The sequence below is a fragment of the Pipistrellus hanaki genome (assembly GCF_964339955.1).
Source record: "Pipistrellus hanaki genome assembly, chromosome: 17".
NCBI classification, from domain to species: domain Eukaryota; kingdom Metazoa; phylum Chordata; class Mammalia; order Chiroptera; family Vespertilionidae; genus Pipistrellus; species Pipistrellus hanaki.
In genome coordinates, this window is record NC_140519.1 from 27,662,636 (window position 1) to 27,677,436 (window position 14,801).

The window sequence follows — 14,801 nt, forward strand, 5'->3', positions numbered from 1 at the left end:
TGCCTCCCCAACCTCTATTTTCAGTCACCAGTAAAGGAAACAGGGGCTCTGCTGGTGGGTACGCAAAGTGATCTCTTAGGAAATTTGGAAATATTTACCTAAAATCTTATTACCCACTCCTAAGAAAGTTATATTGAGGAAATATTAATGATGTAGTAGGAAGGTTCCTTAAAGTTTTATTTATAATAGAAAAAAATCAGTCTATATTTTCAACAACAAGGGACTAATTAAACAAATTCTGGTTCATTTGTATTATGCACTTTTTAAAATAATATATGATATAAAATTCATGATACTTTGTTAAGTGAAAAGCAGACTATAAATTAACATAAACACATGTAAACACACATATACACACATATGACCCAATTTTGAAAAGATTTTTAAAATAATTGCATATAATATTAACAGAGGTAACCTAAAGATAAATGGGGTCAATGTTGGAATTTGTTTCACTCTTCTTTGAACTTTCTACATTTTTTCCAGATCTTCTAGAATGAGGAAAATATATTTTTTCTGGGAATATGTATTGAGTCATCTTTGCTATCTCATTTACACAATTTTTGCCCATTATTTTTTGATCCTAAATAAACATTAGTACTAGCCCCCAGTGGTGGCACTGGAGCAGGGTAAGAGAAGATGGCTGTTTGAATTTTTTTGACAAAACTTTCTAAATCAGAAGCTGTCCAATAAATTATGCTGTTAAAACACATGAGAAAAGTTATTTGCACTCTCTTACTAGGGGCTTAGTAATTGAAATAGACCTAAGAAAAAAGACATTTACTAAAAAGTAAAGAAATATCTTTTTCTATTTATTGGAATAATTAAATAACCAAGAGTAAAAAGTTCAAAACATATATACAAATATTAACTTTAAAAATGTAAAATATAATTAAACTATTATATATACATATATATAATTAAAAATAGATTAACTGAGCATCCTTAAAACTATATAAATATGGGATTACTTATGAAATTCCTTACAGATGTAACATCTATTACTTGAATAAAGTTTGAAATTTGTTTATAATGTTCAAATTAAGAGAGGAAGTGGTGAGTAATAGCTTGCCCAATTAACAATTGTCCAAAGAGAATGATTCTGTGTTATTTTTTGCTTGTCTTTTCTAATACCCATTCAATCACCTAGGAGGAGAAAAAAATATGGTTATGGTTCATTTCTATTAAAAATATAAATGACAGAAAAGATACTGCTAAAACTTCAAAAGACTACAGTAGAAATTTTAAAAGAAAAATAACATGTCACAATCTCAAAACTTATTTTATCTTGAAAACATGTTTTATTTTCTAACTGGAGAGCTTGTTTTGTTTGACTTTCACTGCATTGTATAACTTCTTCCCATTGAATGCGGATTCTGCTCTATTTTCTCACCTTTATTTTAAAATGTTTCAGCCCTAGCCGAAACATTTTAAAATAAGATGTTTTAGTGGATAGGGCGTAGGCCTACAACTGAAGGGCCTCAGGTATGATTCCAGTCAAGGGCACATGCCTGGGTTGCGGGCTCAATCCACAGTAGTGGGTTAGCAGGAGGCAGCCAATCAATGATTCTCTCTCATCATTGCTGTTTCTATCTCTCCCCCACGCCCCTCTCTCTCCCTTACTCTCTGAAATCAATAAAAAAATATTTAAAAAAAGAAAGAAAAAAAAAAGAGTTTAAAGAGGAAAAGGGTCCCTCTGCCATGAGGGAATTAAAAAAAATTTTCAAATATTTTCAAAGGGTCACTAGAAAGAAATCAAACCAAACTTTTCAATCAGTGAACCAAAATGAATTAATTTTTCCAGCTCTTTGGATGATTTATTTTAAAGTTTTCCTTTCTTAGCATCATTATAGAAATTCTTGTTCACAGAGCAACCTGCTGGCCAAAGTCTAATACTAAATATCTCAAAGAGTGTCCTTACTGTATAGACAACAGCACTAAGCTACTCTCAAATACAACAGAAATTTGACTGAATGTAGTTTTGTGGGAATAACTGATTTACCTGTATAGCATTGTTGTTTGCGGTTTTCTTCATTTCTTCATATAGACCCCTTGAAGTTTTAAGATCCTAAACATAACAAAATACAGCATTTTACAACTTGCACATTAAATTACAGAGAACAGTCATTAGTAAATAAACTTAAGATTATCCTTTATATTTTGACATTTCTTGTGTGAGAAGCATTCCTTTGCAATCTGCTAATCCTTGGCTATCCAGTCATCTTTGAAAGGAGACACTGAAAATCTTACTGGAAGCTCTGTCTTGTGTGCAGTTTATACACTGGTGGCTTTACACAGTAGGGGGGTCGGGGGCCAGTTGGCTTTTTATTAAATGCAGCCTCTGATTCTTTTTTCTCCAGAGACTATTTCCTGCCCTGTCAGGGGTGGGGAAGAAAGCTAAAAGGAATAGACCTTGTAGTTAGCACTGTGAGAGAGGGACATGCGAGCCAGTTGAAGGTTCTCTAACTCCCTTTGAAGAACTTGACTGAATTCCCTTGCTTTCCATGAGAGCTGGTATCTTCGAGTCTGAGCAGGTCAGACACTGTGGAAACTGAATTGGTTTGTGTCTCACTGGTATTCTACTAGGAGGCATTTAGGTCATAGATTCATTTGCTCGTCTACACCACACTTCCATTTGCTTTGTTCAACAATCTACTGAAAAACACATCTACGTTTTTTTTCTTTCCTCTTTGCTTGGGTTTTTGTACTTGAATACTATCTGAGAGATTTTAGAAAGAAGGTGAATTTAATACATGTGGTCAATACACAGTTTTAACTAGGAATCCATATAAAACTGTGATTCAAGTCTGAAACACAACCCAGTGTGTTTCAGAAAACGAGAGTTTTCTGAATTTACATGGTGCCTAATCTCGCCAGTATCTTACAACTAGTTGATAATAGATCCAAAATCTAGAAACTGGATCTAGTTGTCTTTTCACTACATATTAAAATGACTAATTAAATATTTCTTGAAGCTTATTACCAACTTTAATCAAAGGCTTATGAGAGAAATATTGAGGATACCAATTAAAATGTGGTTTTGTATATATGAGGACTAAAATCAAATAAATTGAAATATTTTAGCTCCAATTTTCTATCTGCATTATCTGCATTTTTTAAAAGAATCTGGCAACAAGTTATAAGCAATAGCTATGAAAAATACTAACCATTATTTCAAATAGGAACATGAGAACATGACCTCCATTTTGCCATTAGGAGAGGAGAGACGGTACCTTAAGGTAGAACTTGGAAATCTCAAAGAGACGCTGACTGCAGGCCATGAAGCATTCATGAGCCTCGGTGATACTGTGCTTCTTCAAGGTTTCAGCAACCACTTCCTTCAACATCTTCAATAGAACATAAGACATGACTAATACTTTGTGGGAAAGGTACAAACGTTACTTCAGCTTTGAAGTTAAATTCTATACATTACACAATTATGTAGCCATGCTAAAGTCAAAACTGAGAGGAGATCTGAAATGTCTACCAAGTCACACGTGTCACAGGATAATATCTGCTAGCAAGAAGTGACTGGAGTATCTTAAGAAGGCAATTAAAATTGTGGCATCTGAATTGAAATTTGAGTATAGAAGCTATACATGACAGTCTACTTATTTTTTTATTGGAAATTTTTAAACTCTGAAAAGTAGAGAGAAGATTTTATAACAAATCTCTATCTTAATACATCTATCAACCACAATCAAGGAGGATTGATCTGTGGCTAATTTTGTTTCATTTACCAGCCACCCACTTTCCCATTACCCTTCTTACACTGGATTATTTTAAATTATAGATATTATTTCATTCATAAAAATTTCAAGCACACATTTGAAATGAATTAAAGGAATTTCTTGCTATATAGAATTAAGAGAGAGAGGAAATAAAACGTTACCCGTGTATGTTTCTGTGATCTTGACTCCTTAGTTTGTCTCAGTGCTTTTGATTCATGCACACTTTTTTGACCTGAACTGGCTTTTGTAGTTACTCTTGGAGTTTTATATCTATGAACAGGTACAGATGGACAAGTCATAGATAATGCTCTCTCAAGCTGTGGCTTTTTGGATGTCACTGCATGGTGGTGATGATTTGTATTGCCACTCATCTGAGAAAGAAGAGAATCTGAACTTTCAGATTTCACAAGCCTACTGTAGGGGGAAAAAAACAAAACAAAACATAGATTAAGTGAATCAACAATGAGGCCCATTTTCTGTCCTAAATGTTACAGCTATATCCTTTGAAATATAAAACCAAAAAAAAAAAAAACAAACAAAATTTCTTGCTACTACCGCCTTAAATAAGCAACCAACAACATTATATTATGCAGTTGCTCCCTTAGTTCTTCAAATGAATTACTAAAACACAATTTCAGCAATATTACTATTGCCCTCCCCATGAATTTACAATTGCTCACATAAATCAGCTAGGGAATGCCTGGTAGTGCTATTTATAAGCTCAATACTTATTTGTTAAGTACTCACACATTTTATTAAATGATTTTGCCAAAGAAACCATAACCTATGGTTTGGTTTCTGTGTACCTATGCAACTACCTGTGCAAAATAAAAGTTAAAACAAATACAAATAAAGCTAACTCTTGCTTTAACCTATCTACATGCTTAAATTTCCTTTTACAAGGCAGGGTCTCAGGGTCTTCAATTCTGCTATCCAATAGGCCACAATATACTTTGTTTCCGTAAAGCGTCAGAGATAGAACACTGTCACAAAATACGGTATCTAAATGAATTTGCTTTTTAGCTTTGTTAGGTATAAAAAGACCCATGAATTTGTAAAGTCCTCATGAAAATAATTTAGTTATTTCATATCAGAAAAATAATGTTCTAATATAGTTGTTCAAAAAAAAAGATTTGAACATTTCACTTATATATATTTCATACTTGAAATATAAAAAAAATTAAGATTTTCTTTAGATGCCGAAGACCTACAGTTGACAAAGATTCTGAAGATAAATAAGTTCATGTATTTGAACATTTTATTCAGTTAGCAAAAAAAGTATGCAGAAAAATTTCACATAATGCATTATATTATGGAGGCTTTAAATCTTTATTTATATGAAGCCAGAGGTATTTATTTACTTGAGAGAGGAAGATGGGAATATCCATTTGCTTTGTTATTTATTTATGCATTCATTAATTGATTCTTCTATGTGCCCTGATCCAGGGCTCAAACCCAAAACCTTGGTATACCAGTACACCGTTCTAACCAACTGAGCTACCTAGCCCGGGCCTGACACTGGCGGTTTTAAAATGGCTTCCCTTTAAGCAGCCATTACAAACAGGAGCTGTGAGGGCGAGGAAATGAAGAGCATCCCCAAACACCCTCTTCCACAGAGCAGCGCAGCTGCTTCATCTATTGCATAAGATCTCCAGTGTTCCGTGGCTGGAAAACTTTACAATCCATTGTGTTAATGGACTGTGTATTAGCATATAAAGCAAGCAAAAGTGTATTTTTTCCAAATCATTTGTTTTTATAACTTATAAGCAAGTCATCAACTGCTCATAATACAAACAAAATTGTGGTATGAAAGAATTGATCTAAAAATCTATACAGAGAACAACTGAAAAATAAGAAAGATTACTATGGGGGGGGCGGGGGGGGAATCACCTAAGGACTAACTAGCATGCTTTCTGTCCAGATACTATTTGTGTGTACTTAAGAGCACCTTCTTTTGGGATGCAGGCAGTTCAGGTCTCTCGATCTCCTTTTCAGCCGGGATGCTTCAGTCCGGAGTTCAGTCTGTAAAGCTTCTCCGTCAGGGACGCTTCCAGGCTCGGACAGAACCGCAGGAGATGGGAGAGGGCTCAGAACCGTGGGTACCGGAAAACTCTCTCTCGTGCAAGTAGTTTGAGTTTCATAACGAATAAGACGAGACTGTAGTTCAGAAAATCCCCCATCTCTTTCTAAAGATTTTTGATCATCCAAGCAGTATCTAATCAAGAGAAAGATCATGAAAACCAAAGCCCTCACAGCAATTAGAAAACAAAACATTTATATTTAAGAAGTTCTTATTTTACTTCCTAATAACCATTAGAAGGTTGAGCGAATGGCTGACTTCCTTCACAAGTTTTTTTCTTGCCAGTAGATGACCTGGCAAGAGGAATCAGATTAGCCCAATCTGATTCCTCTTTCCATCACTCTCTCCTCTCCCTCCCTCTCTCTGAAATCAATAAAAACATATTTTTAAGAAATAAAATAAAAACGGTCTAGCAGGGGTCTTCAAACTACGGCCTGCGGGCCACATGCGGCCCGCAGAGGAGTCTGATCCGGCCAGCCAGGTTTTTTGGGCAGTGAGCGCAGCCGAGGTGTTACAGTAGGAATTAGTAGTTCATATAGTCCGGCCCTCCAGCTCTCTGAGGGACCGTGATCTGGCCCCCACTTTAAAAAGTTTGAGGACCCCTGGTCTAGGGGATTTTAAAGAAGCTCCCACTTAAATATGACTAAGGTAAATTTAGTTCAAACAAAAGTCCAATCTGTAATCACTGCACAAAAGGATACCAGCTAAAAACATGAATACTTTAAATAAAAAGTTTAGCTAAATTAAAGTTTATTTAAAAAACATACCTAACTCTTTGATGTTAGAGGAAAAAACATAACCTCTCAAATAAGAAATTCTTTCCCCAAATATCAGAAAGGAAAAGCCTGAACAAATGGCATTTATCTTTTCATGACTTAGTAGTTATCTCTGAATTGCCTGTTGTTAACAATTCTGAATTATTTAGATTTAAATTAGCATTTTATATACGACTTCTTTCAGAAATGATATATTATTGGATGTTTTAGCTCCTATTACTCATTCTAAAGTCCTCAAAGCCAATGTCTTTTCCACACAGAAGTTAATGTCTGTGTTTTTCAGACAGAAGTTAATGTCTTAGTTTCCTGTTGCATGTTCAATTATATTGTTCCTTGTAATTATGAGTAGTATGACTCTGAGTACATATACTAGTTTATTTTTTTATTTTATTTTTTAAAATATATTTTATTGATTTTGTACAGAGAGGAAGGGAGAGATAGAGAGTTAGAAACATCGATGAGAGAGAGTCATCGATCAGCTGCCTCTGGCACACCCCCTAGTGGGGATATGCCCGCAACCAAGGTACATGCCCTTGACCAGAATCGAACCTGGGACCCTTCAGTCCCCAAGCCGATGCTCTATCCACTGAGCCAAACTGGTCCCGGCCATATACTAGTTTATTAATATCTACTCCTATTGTACACTAGGCTGTTTCCAGATGCGGTTATTATGAATAACACCGCTTTGTACGTTCTTGTACAAGTCTTTTTGCAAAGTTACATTTACAGTTCTCTAGGCAAATACCTCATAATGGAATTTCTGAGACACAGAATCTGAGTATTAAAGTTTTATAAGAACCTGCCAGATCCTCTTCTGAAGTAGATATATCATTTTATACTCCCACCAGCAATGTGCAAGAGTGCTGATTGTGCCACAGATTGCCAACATCTATCAGTCTTTTCAATTTTAGCAATTCTGGTGGTGACATGGAATTTTATTTTATGGATGTTCTACATTTTACTTAACCAAGCCCCTAAAGTTAGACATATTTCTAAAATCTCTTATTTTAAATAACACTGAATACCTTTGCATAACTTTCAGTGTACATCACTAATTTCTTCATTAAGCTAAATTAAGCAAACAGATGTTATCAACATTTGAAAAATTTTCTATTCTACATTTCTTGCTAAGATCACTTCTGATGTTTATGTTTGACTTGCTGTGTTGAAGGCGTTCTTTTTCACTGTGCACAAATTGGAAACAGCTGGTTAGAGAAAAATTATGCATTTTACATATTTTTCATATTCTTCCACTACTTCTAGTAGTTTTTCAAATCTTTTCTCAACAAAACAACAAATAAACAAAACTTTGGATCTCCTTTTCAATACATATAACTCTCAAACTCTTTAGTTTTCTTCATTTTAATTCACTGGCTAGAACATACAGAAAAAATTTTTTTTTTTTAAAGTGGTGGCTGCAGATATCTTTTCTTGCACCCGACTTTAATGGGAGTTTCATTTTGATGCTCAAAAATAAAGTAACTAAAGATTTTGCCTCTAGTGTCAAACATAAATAATCCTTCAATAAAATAAATCTTCTTTAAATGTATCAAGGAACCAAAACATTCCTAGAATGACTTGTTGGGTGGTGACCACATGTATTTTCTCAGATTGCACTACTATCTATCCAATGTACTTGAGCTTGAACACTAAAAAAATTCATATCTCCTTCTTTCTCACCCCAACATCTAATTGGTTTCTCAAGTTCTTTACCTGGCTCTTAAGTTTGTATTTTCCTTCCTGTTTTCTCTGTCTTGATAGTATTTTAGTCTTTCAATATCTCTTACTTAAAATATTTCAAAGGATAGTTTATCAAAGGACAATGAGATTTTTTTCAATGAAACAAATCTAAGCATTTATTTTTATGCTTTAAAAATAAGTTTTCTACTGCCTCCAAAATAAAGATCACTTTGTCTTCCATGTCAACAATAGTCTTCAATGACTTCATGATATGGCCTCATTATTATACAATATACCTATTACTTTTACTAAAAAATGAAACTGTGCTCTGCTGGCATAGTTCAATGGTTGAGTGTCAACCTATGGATCAGGGGGTCACAGTTCAATTCCCGATCAAGACACATGCTTGGGCTGCAGGCTCATCCCCAGTGTGGGGCATGCAGGAGGCAGCCAATCAGTGATTCTCTCTCATCACTGATGTTTCTATCTCTCTCAACCTCTTCCTTCCTCTCTGAAATCAATAAAAATAAAAAAAACAAAGAAGAAAACCCGGAAACTGCAATTTCCTCTTCCTAAAATTTCTATCTCAGTACTTCCTTCATCCCCCAGATGTTCTCTTTTTGCCAGGTAAACTCCTAATCATTCCTTCAAACTTAGTTCCAACTTCCTCTTTGAAATTCTCTCAAATCGTTCCTGGCGTTAATTTGTTCCATCCACTGGGCCATTATCTATCTGTATTTTAACACTGTACTTACATCATGTGTTTCAAGTTTGCAAGCCAATCAAGAGTGTATTTCTGCTGTTCACTGATAAACTTAAAACTTGCTTCTTAAAGATTAAGGTAAAATTAAGTCCTTTTCTATTTCAATTTATGAAAAATCAGTGTAAAATAATGTTTTGCTTTAAGAATGTGAAATATTTTCCAAAATGAACCTGTAGTCTTGTAAATTTATTGTAAAACATATTATCGCCATCTTGTCCTTGTGAAATGGTAGCTGTGCACATGCCCTTAGGAACTGCTAATACCTTTAAGCAAGAGAATCCTTTGAAATTTTATTCAAACTGGTCAATTAAGATTCTACAAAAATGCACACAATATGAACACGTTACAAATGGGAATACATTTCATCTAACAGTGTCTGAGCAATTACAGTGTAATTAGTGACCAGGGAATATTAATGTGACCAGAAATAGTATAAATACATTCATAATACAGGCACCAAAATAATTCTGAGTAAAATATCTAATAACTAACAGTAGGATGTTTAAATGCTATAAAACTGATTAATTATCCAATAACCTTGTTTTATTACAATAGAAGACGAATTATTTGTATATGTACTACTTTGTTTTTGACGTATTTTCTCTTTGGTTCTATATCTCAATTTATATAATTTTGTTATATTTACTCTTAAAACTCAAATAAGATAAGCAACATCAGCAACATTCAGGAGAGTTAAGGGTAAATAAAAATCTTACTCAATTCCATGATAATGACACACTGAGGCTTTTTCAAAAGGTAAAACTTGAAGTTTCCGAGGACTGAGTTCTGGGGTAAGAACAAAAGTCTTTTCCCTGAAATAAAAATTTTTAAACTTGTATTTGAAGTTTATTTAGTGACAAAGAAAACACTAGAAAATATCTAAATAAAGAAATCTGACTTCCCTCAGTTCAAATGAATCTTACATAGGGTAAAAATGAAAATATCAGAGAGGGTAATAAGAAAATGAAGCAGGAATAGGCCTGTCGACTTTGTCTCTTACATTTTCTGTGCCTCAGGTTTCTGAAATTCTAATGTCACTTATTTCACAAACTATTCTGAGACATGGACAAATCAAGAATGGAAAATGATCTGTAGTGGAAATTCAAGAGGCAGATTCTGGGATTTTTTTTTTTCTCTTGATGTAGTGGACTAATGTCTATGCATTTAGTTAAATTCTTTTTTTGCAGAGGAATAATTAAAGTCAATTTAAATCTCGAGTAACAAAGGTTGTATTCACTTCCTACTAGAACACATGGGACCTAGATTTTTCTTTACCCAGGAATGTAGTCATCTTGACATGGACTTTAAGAGTCAGCAAGCTTTTAAATACTACAGATTATTAGAGATTGATTTCCCTTCCTCTCTGAAATCAATAAAAGTATATCAAAAAATAAAATTACACAATTTTTGTCATTAAGACCCAAAGATGCTCAAGTTTTCTAAGTCATTCTCTCTCTCTGTGGTGAACACGCATATGAAGGCAAAAGCTCTATTATTATCTCTGAAATATAATTACTTTCAAATAGAGCCTTTCCGCCGAGACCGATTTGGCTCAGTGGTAGAGCGTCGGCTTGGGGACTGAAAGGTCCCGGGTTCGATTCCGGTCAAGGGCATGTACCTTGGTTGCGGGCATATCCCCAGTAGGGGGTGTGCAAGAGGCAGCTGGTCGATGACTCTCTCTCTCATCGATGTTTCTAGCTCTCTATCTCTCTCCCTTCCTCTCTGTACAAAATCAATAAAATATATTTTAAAAAAACAAAAACAAAAACAAATAGAGACTTTCCAAAAGTTACCTTTAAAATCAGTATTTGTCAAAATAACCTTTGTAAAAGTGACTGAAATGATCTATAATTTTTAGTGTCCTTTGGAAGGGTTTTCAAAATAATGAATTAACAAAAAGAAATTGGGGTTGTGAACAAATTATTCAAATCTCACAAGTATTTGATGTCATGATTTTAGCTGCAATTAGTCAACAACAGCAACATCCAGTTTTTATTAACTAGTATCTTAGTAAAAATTACCTTGGAAGTCAAATTAGTTATAAATTATCCATGGAGACAATGAATTCTCATTTACTAATGTTATGGTTTCAAAAGAATTTTTATTCCATTTTCCTATTTTTTCAGTTGAAAAACTGTTTTTTGTTACTATTAGGCATGATTGACAATGTCATGACAAGTACATAGCAGCAAAATCAAAACTAGACAATAATAAAGAAATGAGAATGAAAAATATGTGTTTGCAAGCCAAATTATAATTTTTTCCTTAAAAAGAACCATCCTTTGTATACAAAGTAGAAACTACTAACTTTCATAGAAAATATTCTGAGGTTGCTTTTATTATTTGTTTCCCTTATATTCAATACCATAAAACACTAGGACATTTGGTAAAATGTGAGGATTATGGCCAACTGATAAACATTGAGATCAAATTGAGAATTTTGCCTAAGTGGCACAGGACACCAGTAAATGGGGAAATGAGATGCCATGTGCTTTTTCAATGATTTTTTAAAAAAATTAATTGGAAATTAAAAGTTTAATAACTTACCCCTTTTGAATCTGTAAAGGTTGAAGATCTCCAACTGGTAATCCATCTGAGGTAAAGAATTTCAGCAATTCTTTAGCATCCAATAATGTGGTCGAATCCCGTGTACCCTCCTTCTGGCCCAGCAACTGTTCAGATGAACGAGGAAATGAACCAGCTCTAGGAAAATAATGTTATGTAGATTTATTAAAAGTGGATTAGAATTCCTAAAAATCAGGAAAAGATGACACGAGCAGAAACCAGAAAAAATGCACAAAGAAAATTGAAGAACTACACATTTAGGAAGAAAATAAAGTAAAATCTTTGCAAATCATTTAATATCAAAGTATATTTTTAAAAACCTGTACAAGTAGATGACAGTTACCATAACTTGCAGTTACCATGTCAACAAGGGTACTACTTATCTAAATTATATTCTTATAAACTAGAGGCCCAGTGCATGAAATTGTGAATGGGTTGGCCAGCAAACGGGGCAGATGGGCACTGTGTGAGGTTGGCAGGCTGGGGGTAGGGGCCACAGGCAGTGGGAGTACACTGACCACCAGGGGACAGCTCCTGTATTAAGCATCTTCCCCCTGGTGGTCAGTGTGCATCACAGCAGCAGGCTTTTATATATACAGATGATAGCATGACTAATTATTTAGTAGCACGAAGTTACCAAATTCATGAAATTTAAATCAAAACTCTCTTGTATGTTCTGAAACCCCACAATATTGTAAATTTTAAAGGTAGAGATAGGATGTTCAAATTTTCTATGAACTTGAAAGATTACTTGAAGCACAACCATGAAATGAGGCAGTAATCAGAAATCTCTCCAAGGTCTCTTCTAGCCATGATTATACCACTATGACTAAGCACTGAATCATTATTATACCTGACATATATGCAGCACTGTATACTTTTCAAGCTATTTTATATACAATATAGTCTTAATCCTCACAAATTTTCTTATAAAAGACAGGATAGGTCTTACTTCAAAATCAAGTTAGCACCTGAAAATAAGTACTTTGTAGAGTGAAAATCAGCACACCAAGCCTAAAAAAAAAAAAATCATATTCCTATTTTTCAGATGAAGACACTAATGCACATGGTTTGCATTACAGAGCCAGGGTGACACAGCTATTTGAAATGACAGCCAGAAGTAGACTGGCTCTAAATTGGGTACTATTTCTACTCCATCACTCTATAAATCCGAAAAGCTCTTAAAAAGTTTTAGAAACTGGATAGAGAAAAACACTTTAGTTTCAGAGCATTTTAAAGGTTATATCAAGTACTGAGTCACAGATTATGCTATGGCCTGTCACCAAAGCATACATAAAACCTTACAATACTGGCACAGAAAACTATTACCTGACTTCATATCAATTCAACTCTTTCCTGGGTATTTTCCTACTCAAATCAAGCATTTTTACTGATAATTATGATAAAAAATGATGACATTATGGGTCAGGACTGACATTTTTATACATTAAAGATCAATAATGTACCGATGGTGCCCCTTTCCCCTGCCCATTCCTTTTATTTTTAAATTGAAAATATAAATCTAATAAAAACAGTCAGACAAGAAAATTCTCAACTATGTTCTATGAACTTTATATTCCAGGAGGGCAAGAACTGCATTATGAGTTTAATTTAATTTCTATATAGCTATTCTCTAATAGTAACTCACAAAGGGTTCCTAATGAAAATTACTCTCAATCATTTTACAGGCTGAATGGAATGGGGAAATGTATAATTTACATTTATATAGTCCTGACACAAGGATATCAAAGCAATTTAAAAGCCCGTTTGTGATAAATTAGATTAAATTAAAAAAAACAACAACAAAGAAACAAACACCAAAAACAATGACAGCACTTTATCTTGTTCAGTGTTTTCAAACTTGCAAAGAATTTTTTTTCATAACATTATCTCATTAAATTTTTCAAAACTATGAAGGAAAACTCATGTTGTCATCCCCTCTTAAAGATGAAGTCAGAAGCCCTAGCCAGTTTGGCTCAGTGGATAGAGCATAGGCCTGTGGACTGAAGGGTCTCAGGTTTGATTCTGGCCAAGGGCACATGCCTGGGTTGTGGGCTTGATCCCCAGTAGGTGGCTTGCAGGAGGCAGCTGATGAATGATTCTCTCTCATCATTGATATTTCTCTCTCTCTTCCTCTCCCTTTCTATCTGAAATCAGCAAGAATATACATTATTAAAAATAAAAAAAAAGGATGAAGCTGCAAAGTCACAAACAGGTGACTGAGTTTGTCTAAAACCAAGTTCTTATGACTTCTGAATATCACCACATATTGGTCCTTTGTTTTCCATTTAACCTGTTTTAATACAAAACAAATTCTGGAAATATGCAACAAAACTTGCCCACAACCAAGAATTTAATGGTATCTCCCATATTTTGAAGTACCCACAAGTATTTATTGAGCATTTTACTTTGTAAATCTCATTGCGAGGTATAAAAAGAGTTCATTGATGATAATTTATAGACTCATAATCCCAGCTCATGATTTAGTGCATTGATTGACTTGAAGCAGGAGAAAGAAGGTGAGGAGTGAAAGGAGATAAACATACAGATGTATAATAAGGTAGAAAAGGTAGAATAAAATAAGTCTCACGAATAACGCAGTCCTGAGATGCTTAAAAAAGAAAGATAACAATGAGTTGCAGCATCTAAAAAAAGGCTTAAGAGAAAGGTGATATTTGATCTAGATCTTGAATGACAAATAAGCTTCTAGGCCAAGATGGTGGATAAACATACATTAATCTTTCCAAGTGAAATCAAGATATTGACGTACCGGACACTAAAAGTCATAATAGGGCTTTAAAAAAAGGAATAAATTAATGGTAGATCAAAGAGTTCAATGAATTTCAAAAATTTTGAAACTAGAGCAAAAGCCTCAAAGAGAACTAGCGGGGAAAAAACTAGAAAACCAATAGAATCTGTCTTCTTTTTCCTGTCCTACAAAGCCACAGCGATTCTAGACGTGGGTTTACAGTGTTCAAGTAGAAAGGATGAGTCCAAAGGGCAAAAATCAGATGACATACTTTAAGAATCCTACCATAAGAGTTGTTTAAGTACCTCCCACACCACACTTCATCCTATACTTTTTACCTCCAAATTAAAGATAAAAAAAAACTGCTCTTTGAAGAACCAGAACTAGGTGCCTTCCCCACTGTCAGCAGTGACATCCCCAGAATAAGTCCCCCTCAGTGTAATTGGTAAAGACCAAG

At 34.2% G+C, this 14,801-nt stretch overlaps 1 protein-coding gene across 3 annotated transcripts in view; it reads right to left on the reverse strand.

Annotated features, from left to right (window-relative positions):
- Positions 1 to 14,801, reverse strand: part of MTBP (MDM2 binding protein) — a 46,410-nt gene continuing 31,609 nt past the window's right edge. For 2 of the 3 annotated variants that reach the window (XM_084864970.1, XM_084864972.1), the window contains 7 exons: positions 11,578 to 11,733; positions 9,747 to 9,842; positions 5,680 to 5,946; positions 3,893 to 4,145; positions 3,234 to 3,347; positions 2,003 to 2,068; positions 1 to 1,146 (listed from right to left, as the gene is read on the reverse strand). In XM_084864970.1, coding sequence (XP_084721096.1) covers positions 1,108 to 1,146; positions 2,003 to 2,068; positions 3,234 to 3,347; positions 3,893 to 4,145; positions 5,680 to 5,946; positions 9,747 to 9,842; positions 11,578 to 11,733 — 991 coding nt within the window. In that variant the 3' untranslated portion in view covers positions 1 to 1,107. The remainder of the gene's footprint in view (positions 1,147 to 2,002; positions 2,069 to 3,233; positions 3,348 to 3,892; positions 4,146 to 5,679; positions 5,947 to 9,746; positions 9,843 to 11,577; positions 11,734 to 14,801) is intronic. The other variant, XM_084864971.1, reaches the window with a different exon arrangement.